General features: G+C 38.8%; 1 protein-coding gene across 4 annotated transcripts in view; it reads left to right on the plus strand.

The window, feature by feature from the left end:
- The window catches only part of PLEKHH2 (pleckstrin homology, MyTH4 and FERM domain containing H2), a 56,818-nt gene extending 47,834 nt beyond the window's left edge, over positions 1-8,984 (plus strand). For 2 of the 4 annotated variants that reach the window (XM_074537171.1, XM_074537172.1), the window contains 5 exons: positions 84-229; positions 2,052-2,181; positions 3,462-3,548; positions 5,229-5,366; positions 6,606-8,984. In XM_074537171.1, coding sequence (XP_074393272.1) covers positions 84-229; positions 2,052-2,181; positions 3,462-3,548; positions 5,229-5,366; positions 6,606-6,788 — 684 coding nt within the window. In that variant the 3' untranslated portion in view covers positions 6,789-8,984. Of the gene's footprint in view, positions 1-83; positions 230-2,051; positions 2,182-3,461; positions 3,549-5,228; positions 5,367-6,605 lie in introns of those variants that run through there. The other 2 variants (XR_012579472.1, XM_074537173.1) reach the window with 2 other exon arrangements.
- Positions 8,985-12,353: the final 3,369 nt, after the last annotated feature.

The raw sequence follows: 12,353 nt of genomic DNA on the forward strand, positions 1-12,353 counted from the left end.
ACCGATCAAAAGATAGTTCATAATATCCAGCTAGAAAATAACTTTAGAGTAACAAAAACCTTTTTTCATGGACTTCCCCTTAGGTAGAGATTGGAGATTTTGAACGGCCTTTCTCAACTCCAGCAGGGCAAGTCACTTCCCAGTCCAAGTCCAACCAAACCCTAAAACAAGTTTTGGAGAAATTCTACCCTAAGAGATACAAGCAAGGTTGTTCAGATGAACAGTTAAGGTGAGATGGGTCTTTTGAGTCATATTCTCTAAAGATCTAGGAGTGAAACAAAGAAGTTTTAAATTGTCATTGGGAATAATGTATTGTTGAGCTATATTTGCCTAACCTCTGTTTGAAACTAATTTTCTTGCTAATCAAACAACCCATTTCCTCTGCACATTTCTAATCTAAACAAAGGACCATTATTAATAACACATTCCAGCAAAAGATGTAGCAGTTACTACACAGTGTTACAAAACCCAGTGATTTTGAAATTCTTATTTTTCTTACTCAGCAAGGCTAAATGAGGTCTGAGTGTGCACAGACTAAAGAGTTATGAAGTAAAGGACATGAGGACATGATCTGTTAGTTATTCTAGTGTGCAGTCTCTGGCAGCCAGTCAAATTGGCAATGTAACTTAGTGGACTTTACTAGTAAGGTATCACTTTATTTAAAATTAATAACCTGCAAGGGATTTAAATCAACACCTACTGATATGAAAATGAGTGGAACAGTGTAATAAATTATCCACAGTCAGTGATACAGCAGTTTTGAAGTCCAGTAAACATCAATGTTCTTCAGTACAGAAAATTTTCAGGTTGAGAAAATTTAAAGCTATTATTATATGAACATAGTAATATTATTACATACTCAAAAGGCAATGGGGTATTCAGACTTATGCAATTAACTTAATTATAAATAGTCTCAGATTAGATTAACTCATGCAGGAAAAGTGAAACATCTGTTGAACTGTTTAAGTAGTCTCAGCTGGCTGAGCTGGAGATCTGTGGCATGGGAAGAATCCCTCTGTGCCTACCCTATTGCACATATTGTTTTTGCTAAGGGTGCAGTTTGACTTTATAAGCAGTGAGACCAAAGCTGCAAGTGCTGGATCTCCCTTTACTACACATTAACCCTGCCTTTTCATGGGCTACTTCTAGTAACATTATGGCTGCTGGGTGAGCCATCCCTGCAGGTTAGTGTCCTAGAAAGGGATTCTGGGCTGGGCGTTTTTCGAGAATTTGTAGTAGGAGTCCTTTTAAAATCTATGTACTGTATAAGTGGCCTTGCCCTGATCCTAGTTGTTCTAAATGATCTACAGCTGTGAAGTCCTTAATTGGGCAGCAGCTGTGGCTCGTGAAGGCAACTGGGATAAAGGGGGTGGGCTTTCTGGTCATGAAGAGCTTTGGAGGAGCCCTGATGAAGCAGCAGGAATGGTACTGCTGAGAAGAACTGCTCATGAGAAAACCAGCCAGAAAGGTATGGGACTCTAGAGATATAATAACAGCAATATGAATACAATAAGAATTAGTTTTTCTATACTATTGAACCAACTTGACAGAAGGAGCCAGAAAAAAGGCCCCGGTGTGAACACACTGTGCATCAGGAGCAGCATTCTGGGTAGCAGTGCCCAGACACACTCAGAGGGAGTAGTGCTAAGCCACGTCTCTCACGCCTCCTACCAGCCACAGGTAAAGATATGTGCTAAGCTGGATGGATTTTTGGAATGACAGCTGACAGAGCTGTTGAGTACTGATAAAGGTACATTGATTCTCTGTAGAGACATGCTACAAGCTGTCCCAGACTTTCTGCCTTTATGCTGCAACTGCTACATCAATATTTAATCATAATGTTCCAGAAATTAGAAGATACTTCATAATTTTTATGTACATTAAAATACTAAATGACATTTTGGATTTATTTAATACTGCATCAGCGATAGTCCTTGTATTAACTGAAATTACCATTTTAAGAAATGGATTCTTCTGTTGCTCATTAAACTTGCTGTGGGCAAGCATTGGAATTCCCTTCAGTGAGTACATTCCACCCTTCATTTCAACAGGCAGCTTTGCCAGCGACTGTCGACACGATGGATGGCTCTGCGTGGGCACAGCGCCGCGGACTGCGTGCGCATTTACCTCACCGTGGCCAGGAAATGGCCCTTCTTTGGGGCTAAGCTCTTTGCAGCTAAAGTGAGACTTCTTCATCAGTTTGATGGGGGAGGAGGGGCTTAAATATAAATATAATTTGCAAAAAATAGTATATTTTTGTTGAAAATAACTGTGTATACATGAGTGTAGCTATGCTATTTTCTGAAAAATCCTTTTTTTAGGATTTTTTCTCCTGAGAAGCCTTAAGAACAAAATGTAAACAATGATTATCTGCTCCTGTGGAATGCAAAAAGTGGATCTGTGATTGGGCTCATGTGGTTGTTTCTAATTAATGGCCACAGTCCAGCTGTCCAGACTGTCTCAGTCAATCACAAGCTTTTGTTATCATTCTTTTTATTATTCTTAGCTAGCCTTCTGATGAAATCCCTTCTTCTGTTCTTTTAGTATAGTTTTAATATAGTATATATCATAAAGTAATAAATCAAGCCTTCTGAAACATAAACTCAACATTCTTGTCTCTTCCCTCATCCTAAGACCCCTGTGAACGCTGTCACACATGAGCTGATTGAACCTCCTGTCAAATTATGTTTTAAGTCATAGACTGCTGAAATACAACAGCCATAGTACTAAGTGTATCATAATAGTAACTTTCCAATACTCTTATTGCTTGTTTTACATTATTAATCTGTGTTTCCATTTCCTTCCATCTTAGTTTGAGATGGCCTTTTAGGTTCACACTCTTTTTACCTGGTAACTAATAGAACATTGAAAAGGTATCATTGGCTGGCTGTGGATGCTGAACCTTGCAAAAGGACTAAATGTGGTTAAGGGTATTTAGAGCACTCCCTTCTATGCTGGCCCCTTCTCAGTTTCTCTTAAGTACTGGTATTTTAATTATTTTGATTCAAATAACAGCTCTGTTAATCAGAACTCTTACCTCATGCCTTCAGTTTTAACAGGTAAACCCCCAGTGTGTGTGGGTGTGTATGTAAACATGTATGTATATATATATATATATATATATACACACACACACACATGTATATGTGTATATATATAATTGCTTGTCTTTAGATACATGACCTAGTGGACAAACTGTAAGATACCTTATTTTATTAATGAGCCTATACATTTTATTGGATTAAGCACCAGGGTAGGTTTGAAGTGTATCAGTTTGAGTTCATTCTTCTGCCACTCCATGGCTTTGGACAGGTATTTCAATTCCTTTCCTGAGGTTTTCACTAAGAGGGAATTGAAGTAAGAACTGTGCCTGGAGAGAGGTCTGTAATAGCTGAGAATTAATAATTATTCACATATTGCCTCATTTTGAAGTAGTAACTAAAGGACATATCTCTTTGTAGCCTCTAGCAACAGCCTCAGTTGAGAAGTCCTTCATATGGTTTGCTGTCCATGAAGATGGAATAAGCATCCTGGATTACAGCTCCATGGTAAGTGAAATTTCTGTTTCTAATTTGGTCAAGATAGATTTTAGCACTAATGATTTGGAGACATTCACCACCATACTATCTAAAAGATGGCATTAGCTTTCCATGCTAAGTTATCTAGTTCTTCTCTTAAAGCAAAAATTCATTCCTTTTAAAATGCTTTAATGTAATCATTATTACAGTAGCACTAATAATAGAAGTAAGTAATGAATTCTTTGCACAGAATTTATTTTTGTTTATCAGATACAGTTTTTATATCATTTAATGAAATGTTAATGTTTTAATCATTCAGATGTCAGGAAATCCATAGTTATTGTAATGTTATTGTAATAACATTAATTTTCTTTTCCTGGAGACTTAATTTTCCAGTATTATTCATAATACACACACTCTGCAAAGAGCAGTTACTTTAATAGATTGTTATTTTCATTGTATTATTTTTGTTTAATAGTAGGTAATATAACCCAGTGTTATTTAATTATGTCATTTTAGGCTGAGATTTTTCTTTGATTTGCAATACAAGTTTTCATAGAAAACGACTCGTAATCAGTGTGAAAAGCAATGCCTGAGAAGATCCCTGCTTTCATTTATATTCTGCAAAGAAAAAGAATGGCATGCTGCTATTAGCAAGTGCTAATATTGAGTATCAGAAAATTAAAATCTCAGCTTTATAATTGGGCTGATATGGGCCTTTTCATTACATTTCTTTGCAGTTAAAGAAATAATAAAACAAGGAGCTTGAGGAGAGGAAACAGCAGCTCTCAGGGAACAAGCAAAACGTGCTTGCACCAGACTGCAGAGCTCTACCAACACTGCTCCTGGAGCTGTGGCATTTCTGTAGGCCATTGCCAGGTTAGCTAGTGCTAGGCCTTACCTGACATTCAAGGAATGCTCAGCTTCCAGGGAACATTGGGATTTTCTGTAGGAAGGATCAGGGAAATCAGAAATGATGCTGCAAGGGGTAGAGATAATACTATTTCAAAACTGGGGAAAAAGAGGTTTACTAAGGAAGGACACTAAGTTATTGTACAAATGTTGTCTGACAATGAATTTTAAATGCAAACATCTGCAGCAAATTAATGTGACAATAGATTAAATGCTGATCTCAACTCAAAGGCCATTTTTGTGGTGTTACACCCTGAACAGTAAGAATCGAGGGATGAAAAGCTGAGGAGCCCTGAAGAGCAATTATGTGTCATCAGAGATGTGAAAACAAGAGAACAGAATTTAATTTTTGTTTGCAAAACATATCACTGCACAAAAAGACTACCTGGAGTTAAATTCCTTCAGATGTCTCATACTCTGCCATTTAGTTTATTTAGATACTGCTTCAATTTCAAGTGGAATTTGTAAGATTAACTTTTCTCAAAGTCAGTCAAGATTTGGGTAAATGGAATTACACACTTGAGTTGAAGTGTTCTTATATCTTTTATCTAATTAATTTGGAATAGAAACAGAGGTCAAACTTAGAGTTATCATCTACAGTGAAAACTCTTCATCATGGTGGTCTAAATGAAGCTATCCCAAAATTCATAGCTAATTACAAGATTCACAAGAGGCTACCTGCATTGAAAAATATATGTGTAATTATATTTTTTAAAGAAGAATTTCTCATAATCTGTTTTTCCTGCATGGTCCTGCTTAACAGCTTTGTGTTTTGTTCTGGGGCTTTCCTTTTTCCAGAGACTGACAGTTACATACACATATAAGAGCCTGATGACTTTTGGAGGCTATCAAGATGATTTTATGCTGGTTGTTAACAATGCTCAGACAAAGGACAAATCAACTGAAAAACACCTTTTTGCCATGACAAAGCCAAAGGTTGGTCTATTACCTGAAACAGTTTCCATCTGCTTTTGTGCTCTCTCTAGTGGGTAATCCCTAACAGATGGGAAAGATGAAACACCTTTTTTACTCCCATCCTGCTCAGATTTCTGGCTTTTGCCAGATGATTGTAGAGAGCAAATAATTAGTAATGTCAGGGCTAACTGTGACAGTACTGATGTGTTCCTGTTCTTTTCATGTCCCCGTCTATAACATTCCAGAGTTTTCATAGAAGGACAAAGAAGGCTGATAAGGACAGAAATTACATGCAGTACCTAAAACCTACCCTGTTTGCCTAATCAGCGCCAGAGATGATTTTTCAAAAAGTACATTTGGGATCTACAGTGAAATTGTAAAACACAACATTTGAAAGACCAGTCACTTCTTAGAAATCCTAGGATATTTTTCCTTTTGGTTAAAAGAAAAAGAAGTCCTGCTTTTAAAATCTAGGTTCTCTCCTTTACTGGGAAGATGGACTATATTAAAAGAAAAAACCCCAAAACCCAAAGGTTGTGCTGTTAGTTTGAACAAATTTATGAAATAATACAAAATTCCACATATGAATTGGGTTCAAAACATGATTCTTCATACAAATAAGCATAGTAAAATACACATGTTGAAATTTCCCTCAGATTGTGCCCTTACAGACTCACAGAAAGGTTTGGGTTGGAAAGGACCTTGAAATCACCTAGCTCTGACCCCCCTGCCCTGGGCAGGGACAACTTCCACTAGACCAGGTTCCTCAGAGCCCCATCCAAGCTGGCCTTGAACACTTCCATGGATGGGGCATCCACAGCTTCTCTGGGCAACTTGCTCAGTATCTCAGCAAGGTTTGTATGGGTTACAAAGAGAAAATATGATAAAAACCTCCCCAAAGTCTTTATTCCCTTCATCTTCCCTGCATCTTGAGTTCTCTGAGCTCTCTGGCAAAACTTCTCTGGGTGTCATCTTTTGGACTTAACATCTCTCTCAAAATTAAATAAGTCATCTCTGAATCATTTAAGACTGTGGAAGACAAAGTATCTTTGATTCCTCATGGGAATAACATTACATTATTTAAAGGAGCAATAAAAAAAGCTTTATTAGTTATCTCCTCTCCCCCCATCATTAATTTGTTAAAGTACAAGTACTTATCCAGTTGATGGTGATTGTCACTTGCTAAAAAGTTAGCTATTTTTTCAGCAGTCAAAACACATCACTGTATTTTTCAAAGAGTTTTGTGTGTTCCTGTTATAGATTCTTGAGATCACTCTACTGATTGCCAGCTACATTAACAACTTTCATCAGCTGAAAGGAGTTGCTCATCACCTCTCTGCTCCAGCATTACTGGCACCCCAAAGTGGACAGAAACTCAAGGAGATGGGGAGCCAGCCACTTCCTGCAATCAACAGACCAACTAAATGTCCCACTTTGTTATGAAAGGATTATGTGTCATGGTAATAACCCTTGTTAGAGGGTTTCTACATGGACTGAAAACCTACTGAGGTACAAGAGGTAGAGCATAAGCAGCTCCATAAACAAAAGCAAGGTGGACAGGTTTACATTCATGCAGTTGCATATAAGAGGAGTAGCCCTTAAATTAAAGCTCTGGGCTGAACTGGAAAGATGATGAGTCAGTTTAAGGGTTAGGATTGACTGGGGGTTGCTTGTGCCTGCAGCTCAGAAAAATACTTCTGTTTGTAATGATGGAGAAAGGTGTCATTGGAAAAAACTGTATAGATTTCACAGTTTTACAGATATATTCTCAGGGACCAAACTGTCTTCAGCTCTTCATCTCTTATTTTTCAAAATTAGACCAGTTTTATAGCTTTCATTTTGAAAAGGAATTTTTGTTTAGAAAAGCAGTCAAATACAAAATACTTTTCACTTCCAGCACCATTCTTATTTGCAATTCAAGTATCATGGGACTAAAAAGAACAAATTGTGTATAATTGTTTCTCTTTTGAAAAAAAAACAACAAACACATAAGCACATCATGTAACTATTACAAATTTAAAGAGTATTCTCATGATGCACTCTAGCCTTTGTTATACAGCTGCTATACTTGGCAAATTTTTGCCTTGGTCTGGTAAATTTCTAAATAAACCTTCTGTGCTCCGGCCTTTTGAAAAGAATCTAAACTGGAGAGACACTGTATTTAGTACAGTTCTGTTAAACAACACCCTGTACCTAATTTCTCCTTTAATCCAATAATAATATAATACAGATGCCAAGAATGACTCACAATTGAAAAGACAAGAACAACACAGAAAACCGTTGACATAAAATGTTGTGAGTAAACTTGGAGACCTAAAATCTGTGTACAATATGTATAATGTATATACACTGAGTCTGAATAATATTTACTTCTTGTTTTTAATTTGTATCTATACATTTCCTGTTCTAATACTAATATGATGTTCTTGCACACTGAAGACGTGATGCTGCATCTGCACTCTTGGACCTAGGAGCATTTTCCAGTTGCCTTTTTCAGGTGCAAGCCTCAGTGCTACATAGGTCAAATGTATAGAAATTACATCCATGGTTTTTCTTCCAGTCCTCTTTTTGTTCCAATACAAATAAACCACCAGAATGGATCAGCACCATTCTCTCATAGATAATTTAGGTACAACTATGAAGAAGGTACTCAAACATAAATGACTGATTCATGAACATTTTACAGTTTCCACTTTAGCTCATGTTAATAATCATGGATCATTAATCCCTTACACCCAGTCCTCATTAATTTTTGTTTGATTATCACTTAAACTGAAGTAATTTCACAATGAAAAATCTCTGGTTTATGTTCTCTAAACATTTCAAATGCTCATACTGAGAGATATTTTCAGCTTTTTGCCCTCTGTTAAAAGCAGGGGACACAGTATCCTCCTAAAGAAATAAAATAGATTGGAAGGGAGGTACAGGCCATGAAGAGAACATGGTCTTAAAAGGGGGAAAGGCAGACTGGCAAGCTGGTTTTCTTTAGAAAGCTCCCATAGTCCTACCACAGCTACTGAAGTGCACAGGACTCAAGCACCACAGGATGAATGCATGAGCCAGTGCTTCCTCTGGAAAATCACAACAAACAACTCACATGCTGTATCCAGATGCATTCATTTCTGCAAGGTGGAAAGGGCTTCCTGGTACCTTCCACCCTTTGGTGCTGGTTGGGGCACCAGACCCTTCTCTCTCCATGAGGCAGGGCCAGCAGCAGGAGGTTTTACCTCCTCCCAGGCAGCCAGGCCCTGCCATCATCCAGGGAAGCATCTTGGGAGCCTCAAGAGAACAATGGCATTACTTCTTGTGTTGCACCCCATGGGAAGTGATACAGAGCCCATGGTGAAATTAATTTAGGAATTAACACCCCTTTGCAATCAGCAGAATAATTAACTTTCAGATTTGAGGGGATAAAGGTGTTTACAAATACAAACATGTTACTGTATCAGTTAGGTTACAGTATAAAGCTTCTCAAATGTGATTAAAAACTTCAATTTACAAGCACAAAAGTCTTCTTGTAATCATGAAATTATGATAACCTGGAATACTCCAACTAGTAGTCTTTCCTAATTGTCCAGTTTCAAATGAATGTGGCAGAATCACCTTCTGTTATTAGAAGGGAAAAAAGTGGAGCATTTTGCTAGTGAGCTTGATAATGTAGTTTTAAAACTCTTTGTTGAACTTTGAACAACATGATAACCAATACAAACAGCTGATGTGCACATTTGGAGATTTCATTAACAACATTACAAACAGCTGTTTTATAAAGCCCTGTACAGTCTATGAGCAGAGTGTGACCTTCCTGCCTGCCTTTGGGTAGGAAACTCTGTAAACACTGCTTTGCTTTTTTCTGTTGAGCTCTTGCTGCTGCAGTGTGTCCCTACATGATTGTAATCAGAAGCAATTCATGCATTAGATCCCTTCTTTGGCATGACTTTCCAGACTCACTGACTGCTCATTATAGGTCGCCATTAATCCTACACAGTCACATGACCAGAAATGCTGTGTTATATTATGAAATAAATGCACTCACAGTTACTGTGACAGCCCTGTGTTAAACAATGGAGCTGCTTACAGTTTGATCAGCAAGAGTGAGGTTTCTGTAGTGACAGTAACCTCAGCAGACACTTCCCTGCAAGGTAACAGGGTCAGCAGGTGGAGTCCCTGTCACAGTGTGCAAGCACACTCCCAAACACAGCTCTGCAAACCTCAGGGCCTTGCTCCACAGCAATCAAGCTCCAGAGCTACTTAAAGAATGCCCCACAATGCAAGACAGCAAGGCTGAAAATTTCACAGTCCAAGCAGATAATCTGTTCTGCTTTCCCCACCAGCCCAAGCCTCCTGAGTGACCCAGAGCTCAGCCTTAACCTGAAGTCATGCTCCAGAGAAATTCCTACTGTGCTACCTAATCCATGACTAAAGCAGGGTAGAACCTGACCTGTCTCACCTCAGCAGTGGTGAGTCTGTGGGAGCTGTCAGTGAGCAGCAGCTTCTGGGACTGTGGCTGGAAAACTTCCTTTGCTCAAAGCTTGCAGAACCTAGGTTGTAAAAATATGGGCAGGATGGGATCCATATGTTAGCACATGCAAGGAGGCTTCACCTTCTACCATGAACTTTAGAATATCTTTCATGCTTGCTCTGAGTTAGTGGTCAGAATCAACAATCCATGTAAATGATCAATGAATCTGAGCTTGACAGTGACTGAAAAATCACTGGCAAATGTCTGGATAAACAATCACATTGTTTTGAGAAGACTATTTGGAATGCAATGTAAATTAATATATTACTTGAACTTCACTTTGCCTTGTCACTTTTTGAGCAGCAGTGTTAGCAAGAGAACAGCTGATTTCTAGAACAAGCAAGCCCCATTTACTCCTGTAGCACACCAGGCAAAGGATAAAGCTTTAAGGTTTTAATTATGGGTTTTGTTATTTTATATTTAAATTTTATTTAAATTTGAAATAAAAGCATATATTTCCCTATGGAAGAAGGCTGCTAGGTATTTGGTGTTGAAGTTCCTTGTCAGTTTTCCTAGGTTTTAATGGTTTCTGAAGGAAGAAAACCATTCTTGTGTAAAGGAATGCACCACTTAAGCTTTAGGTAGAGCTTTAATAGTCCATACAGCTTAGTGCAATCCATTAGTCTGAGTTAATTTTAACTAAGATTATAAGTAACTCAGTAATACTGAATTAGGGGGGGAAGTTTTGTGGGTGTGTTGTTTTGGGTATTGTTTAAAGTTTATTAGAGCAAAAGAAGCACAGAAAGTTGAAGTATAAAATACTGAAAACTCCAGTTTAAATTCCAGATTGGGTTTCAGTGCATTTACTAACTGTACACACTTTTACTGTGCTCAGATCTGTACTGCAGCATCTTCCAGATGTGCCACCTCTGACAGTGATAAATCACTGTAAAAACACTTTGCTTTTTATACTCTCATCATTGCAGTAATGCCTGCAGAGGTCACAGTGCCAGGAGCAATTCCTACCATGGTTTTGCTGTCTTTGGCAGAGCAAGGGCAGCTTTGTCCAGGGATTTTGCTACCTGTAGATGCTGATTACAGATCAGCACTGGCTTCACATATATACCAAGATTCAGAAGTGTTCTGTTGAACTGAAATTGATGAAAGAAATGCACTTAGACAGACATCAGCATGATCTGCACTGTTTAACACTACATAATTAAGTTTCTTTCTGGATTTTAATTTGTAAGACCATAGTTTCCATAGAAGGGTAGCAAATTCCTGATAGTTTGCATGCAAAAACCTTGAAGTAATTAAAAACAACCAAAATAGCTATATAAAGGGTTCTGGAACTGAAACTGAGTGATTATGTAAGCTAAATATAGAAAAAAAATAATCTTATTTAAAGAATGAAGATTACTTAGGGTCAGTGTTAGGATACTCAGCCTTCTTTGGGTAAGAAAGAAGGAACAGTTAAAATGAAATCTGAGTTAATCATTATGAATGAGGCCATTTTCCTGGCTTTGATCAAACAGGTAACTGAATGATTTCAGTCAGGTTTTTCTGTCTCCACTCCCAAGATACAAAGCAGCTCCTCAGCTACAGAAGAGATCTCTAATTCAGTCTTGGATTTTGGACTTCTCTAAAGGACACTTTAAACTTGTTGGGTTCACCTACATCCCATGCCCATTTCATACTCAAGGTCATCCTCCTGTTCTACTGCACTCTTTAAATCCTACTTTCTAATCCAAGCCCACCCTTTTTGGATTTGATTTTTGATAATCTTATGTGAAATAATCCAGCCCCTGTTTGTTACAGTGTCTTAGTTTGCATTCCCATAGTAACTACAAAGTCACAGAAACCCAGAATGGGTCAGGTTGGAAGGGTTAGTCGTCTGCTCCAACCTCCCTGCTCAAGCAAGGCCATCCCAGAGCACAGGGCTCAGGATTGTGTCCAGTTCGTTCCTGGATCACTCCGGTGAGGGACACTCCACAACCCCTCTGCACAATCTGTTCCAGTGCTCAGTCACTTGCACAGTAAAGAAGTTCTTCCTCATGTTCAGGTGGAACTTCTGTGCATCAGTTTCTGCTCATGGCCTCTTGTCCTTTTGCTCAGCAGCACTGACAGAGCCTGGCTCATCTCTGACATCTCCCTGCAGACACTGGCAGACATTGGTGATGTTCCCTCTGTCGCGTCTTCCCGAGGCTGAGCAGGCCCAGCTCCCTCAGCCTTTCCTCCTAGGAGATGCTCCAGTCCCTCACCCACCCTCGTTGCCCTCCGCTGGACAATAAAATAATTACACAATAATTTTTGTGTAATAACTACACTTACAGTGTATTACACAGCAGTTCACAGGGAGCGGGAACTACTGAGGCCTCGTTTCAGTCCCCGCGCCGGTAACAAAGCTCACTACGGACCATGAGTTTATCAGGAGCCGAGGTCAAATCAGACTCCCGGAGGTGTTGTTTACTTATCCCTGGCTCCCTGCACAGCTGCAGTATTTTGTCCCCTCTCAAGAGCGGCTACAGCAGAGATCCCCGGAGCGCCCT

Source organism: Zonotrichia albicollis, chromosome 3 (assembly GCF_047830755.1).
Source record: "Zonotrichia albicollis isolate bZonAlb1 chromosome 3, bZonAlb1.hap1, whole genome shotgun sequence".
NCBI classification, from domain to species: domain Eukaryota; kingdom Metazoa; phylum Chordata; class Aves; order Passeriformes; family Passerellidae; genus Zonotrichia; species Zonotrichia albicollis.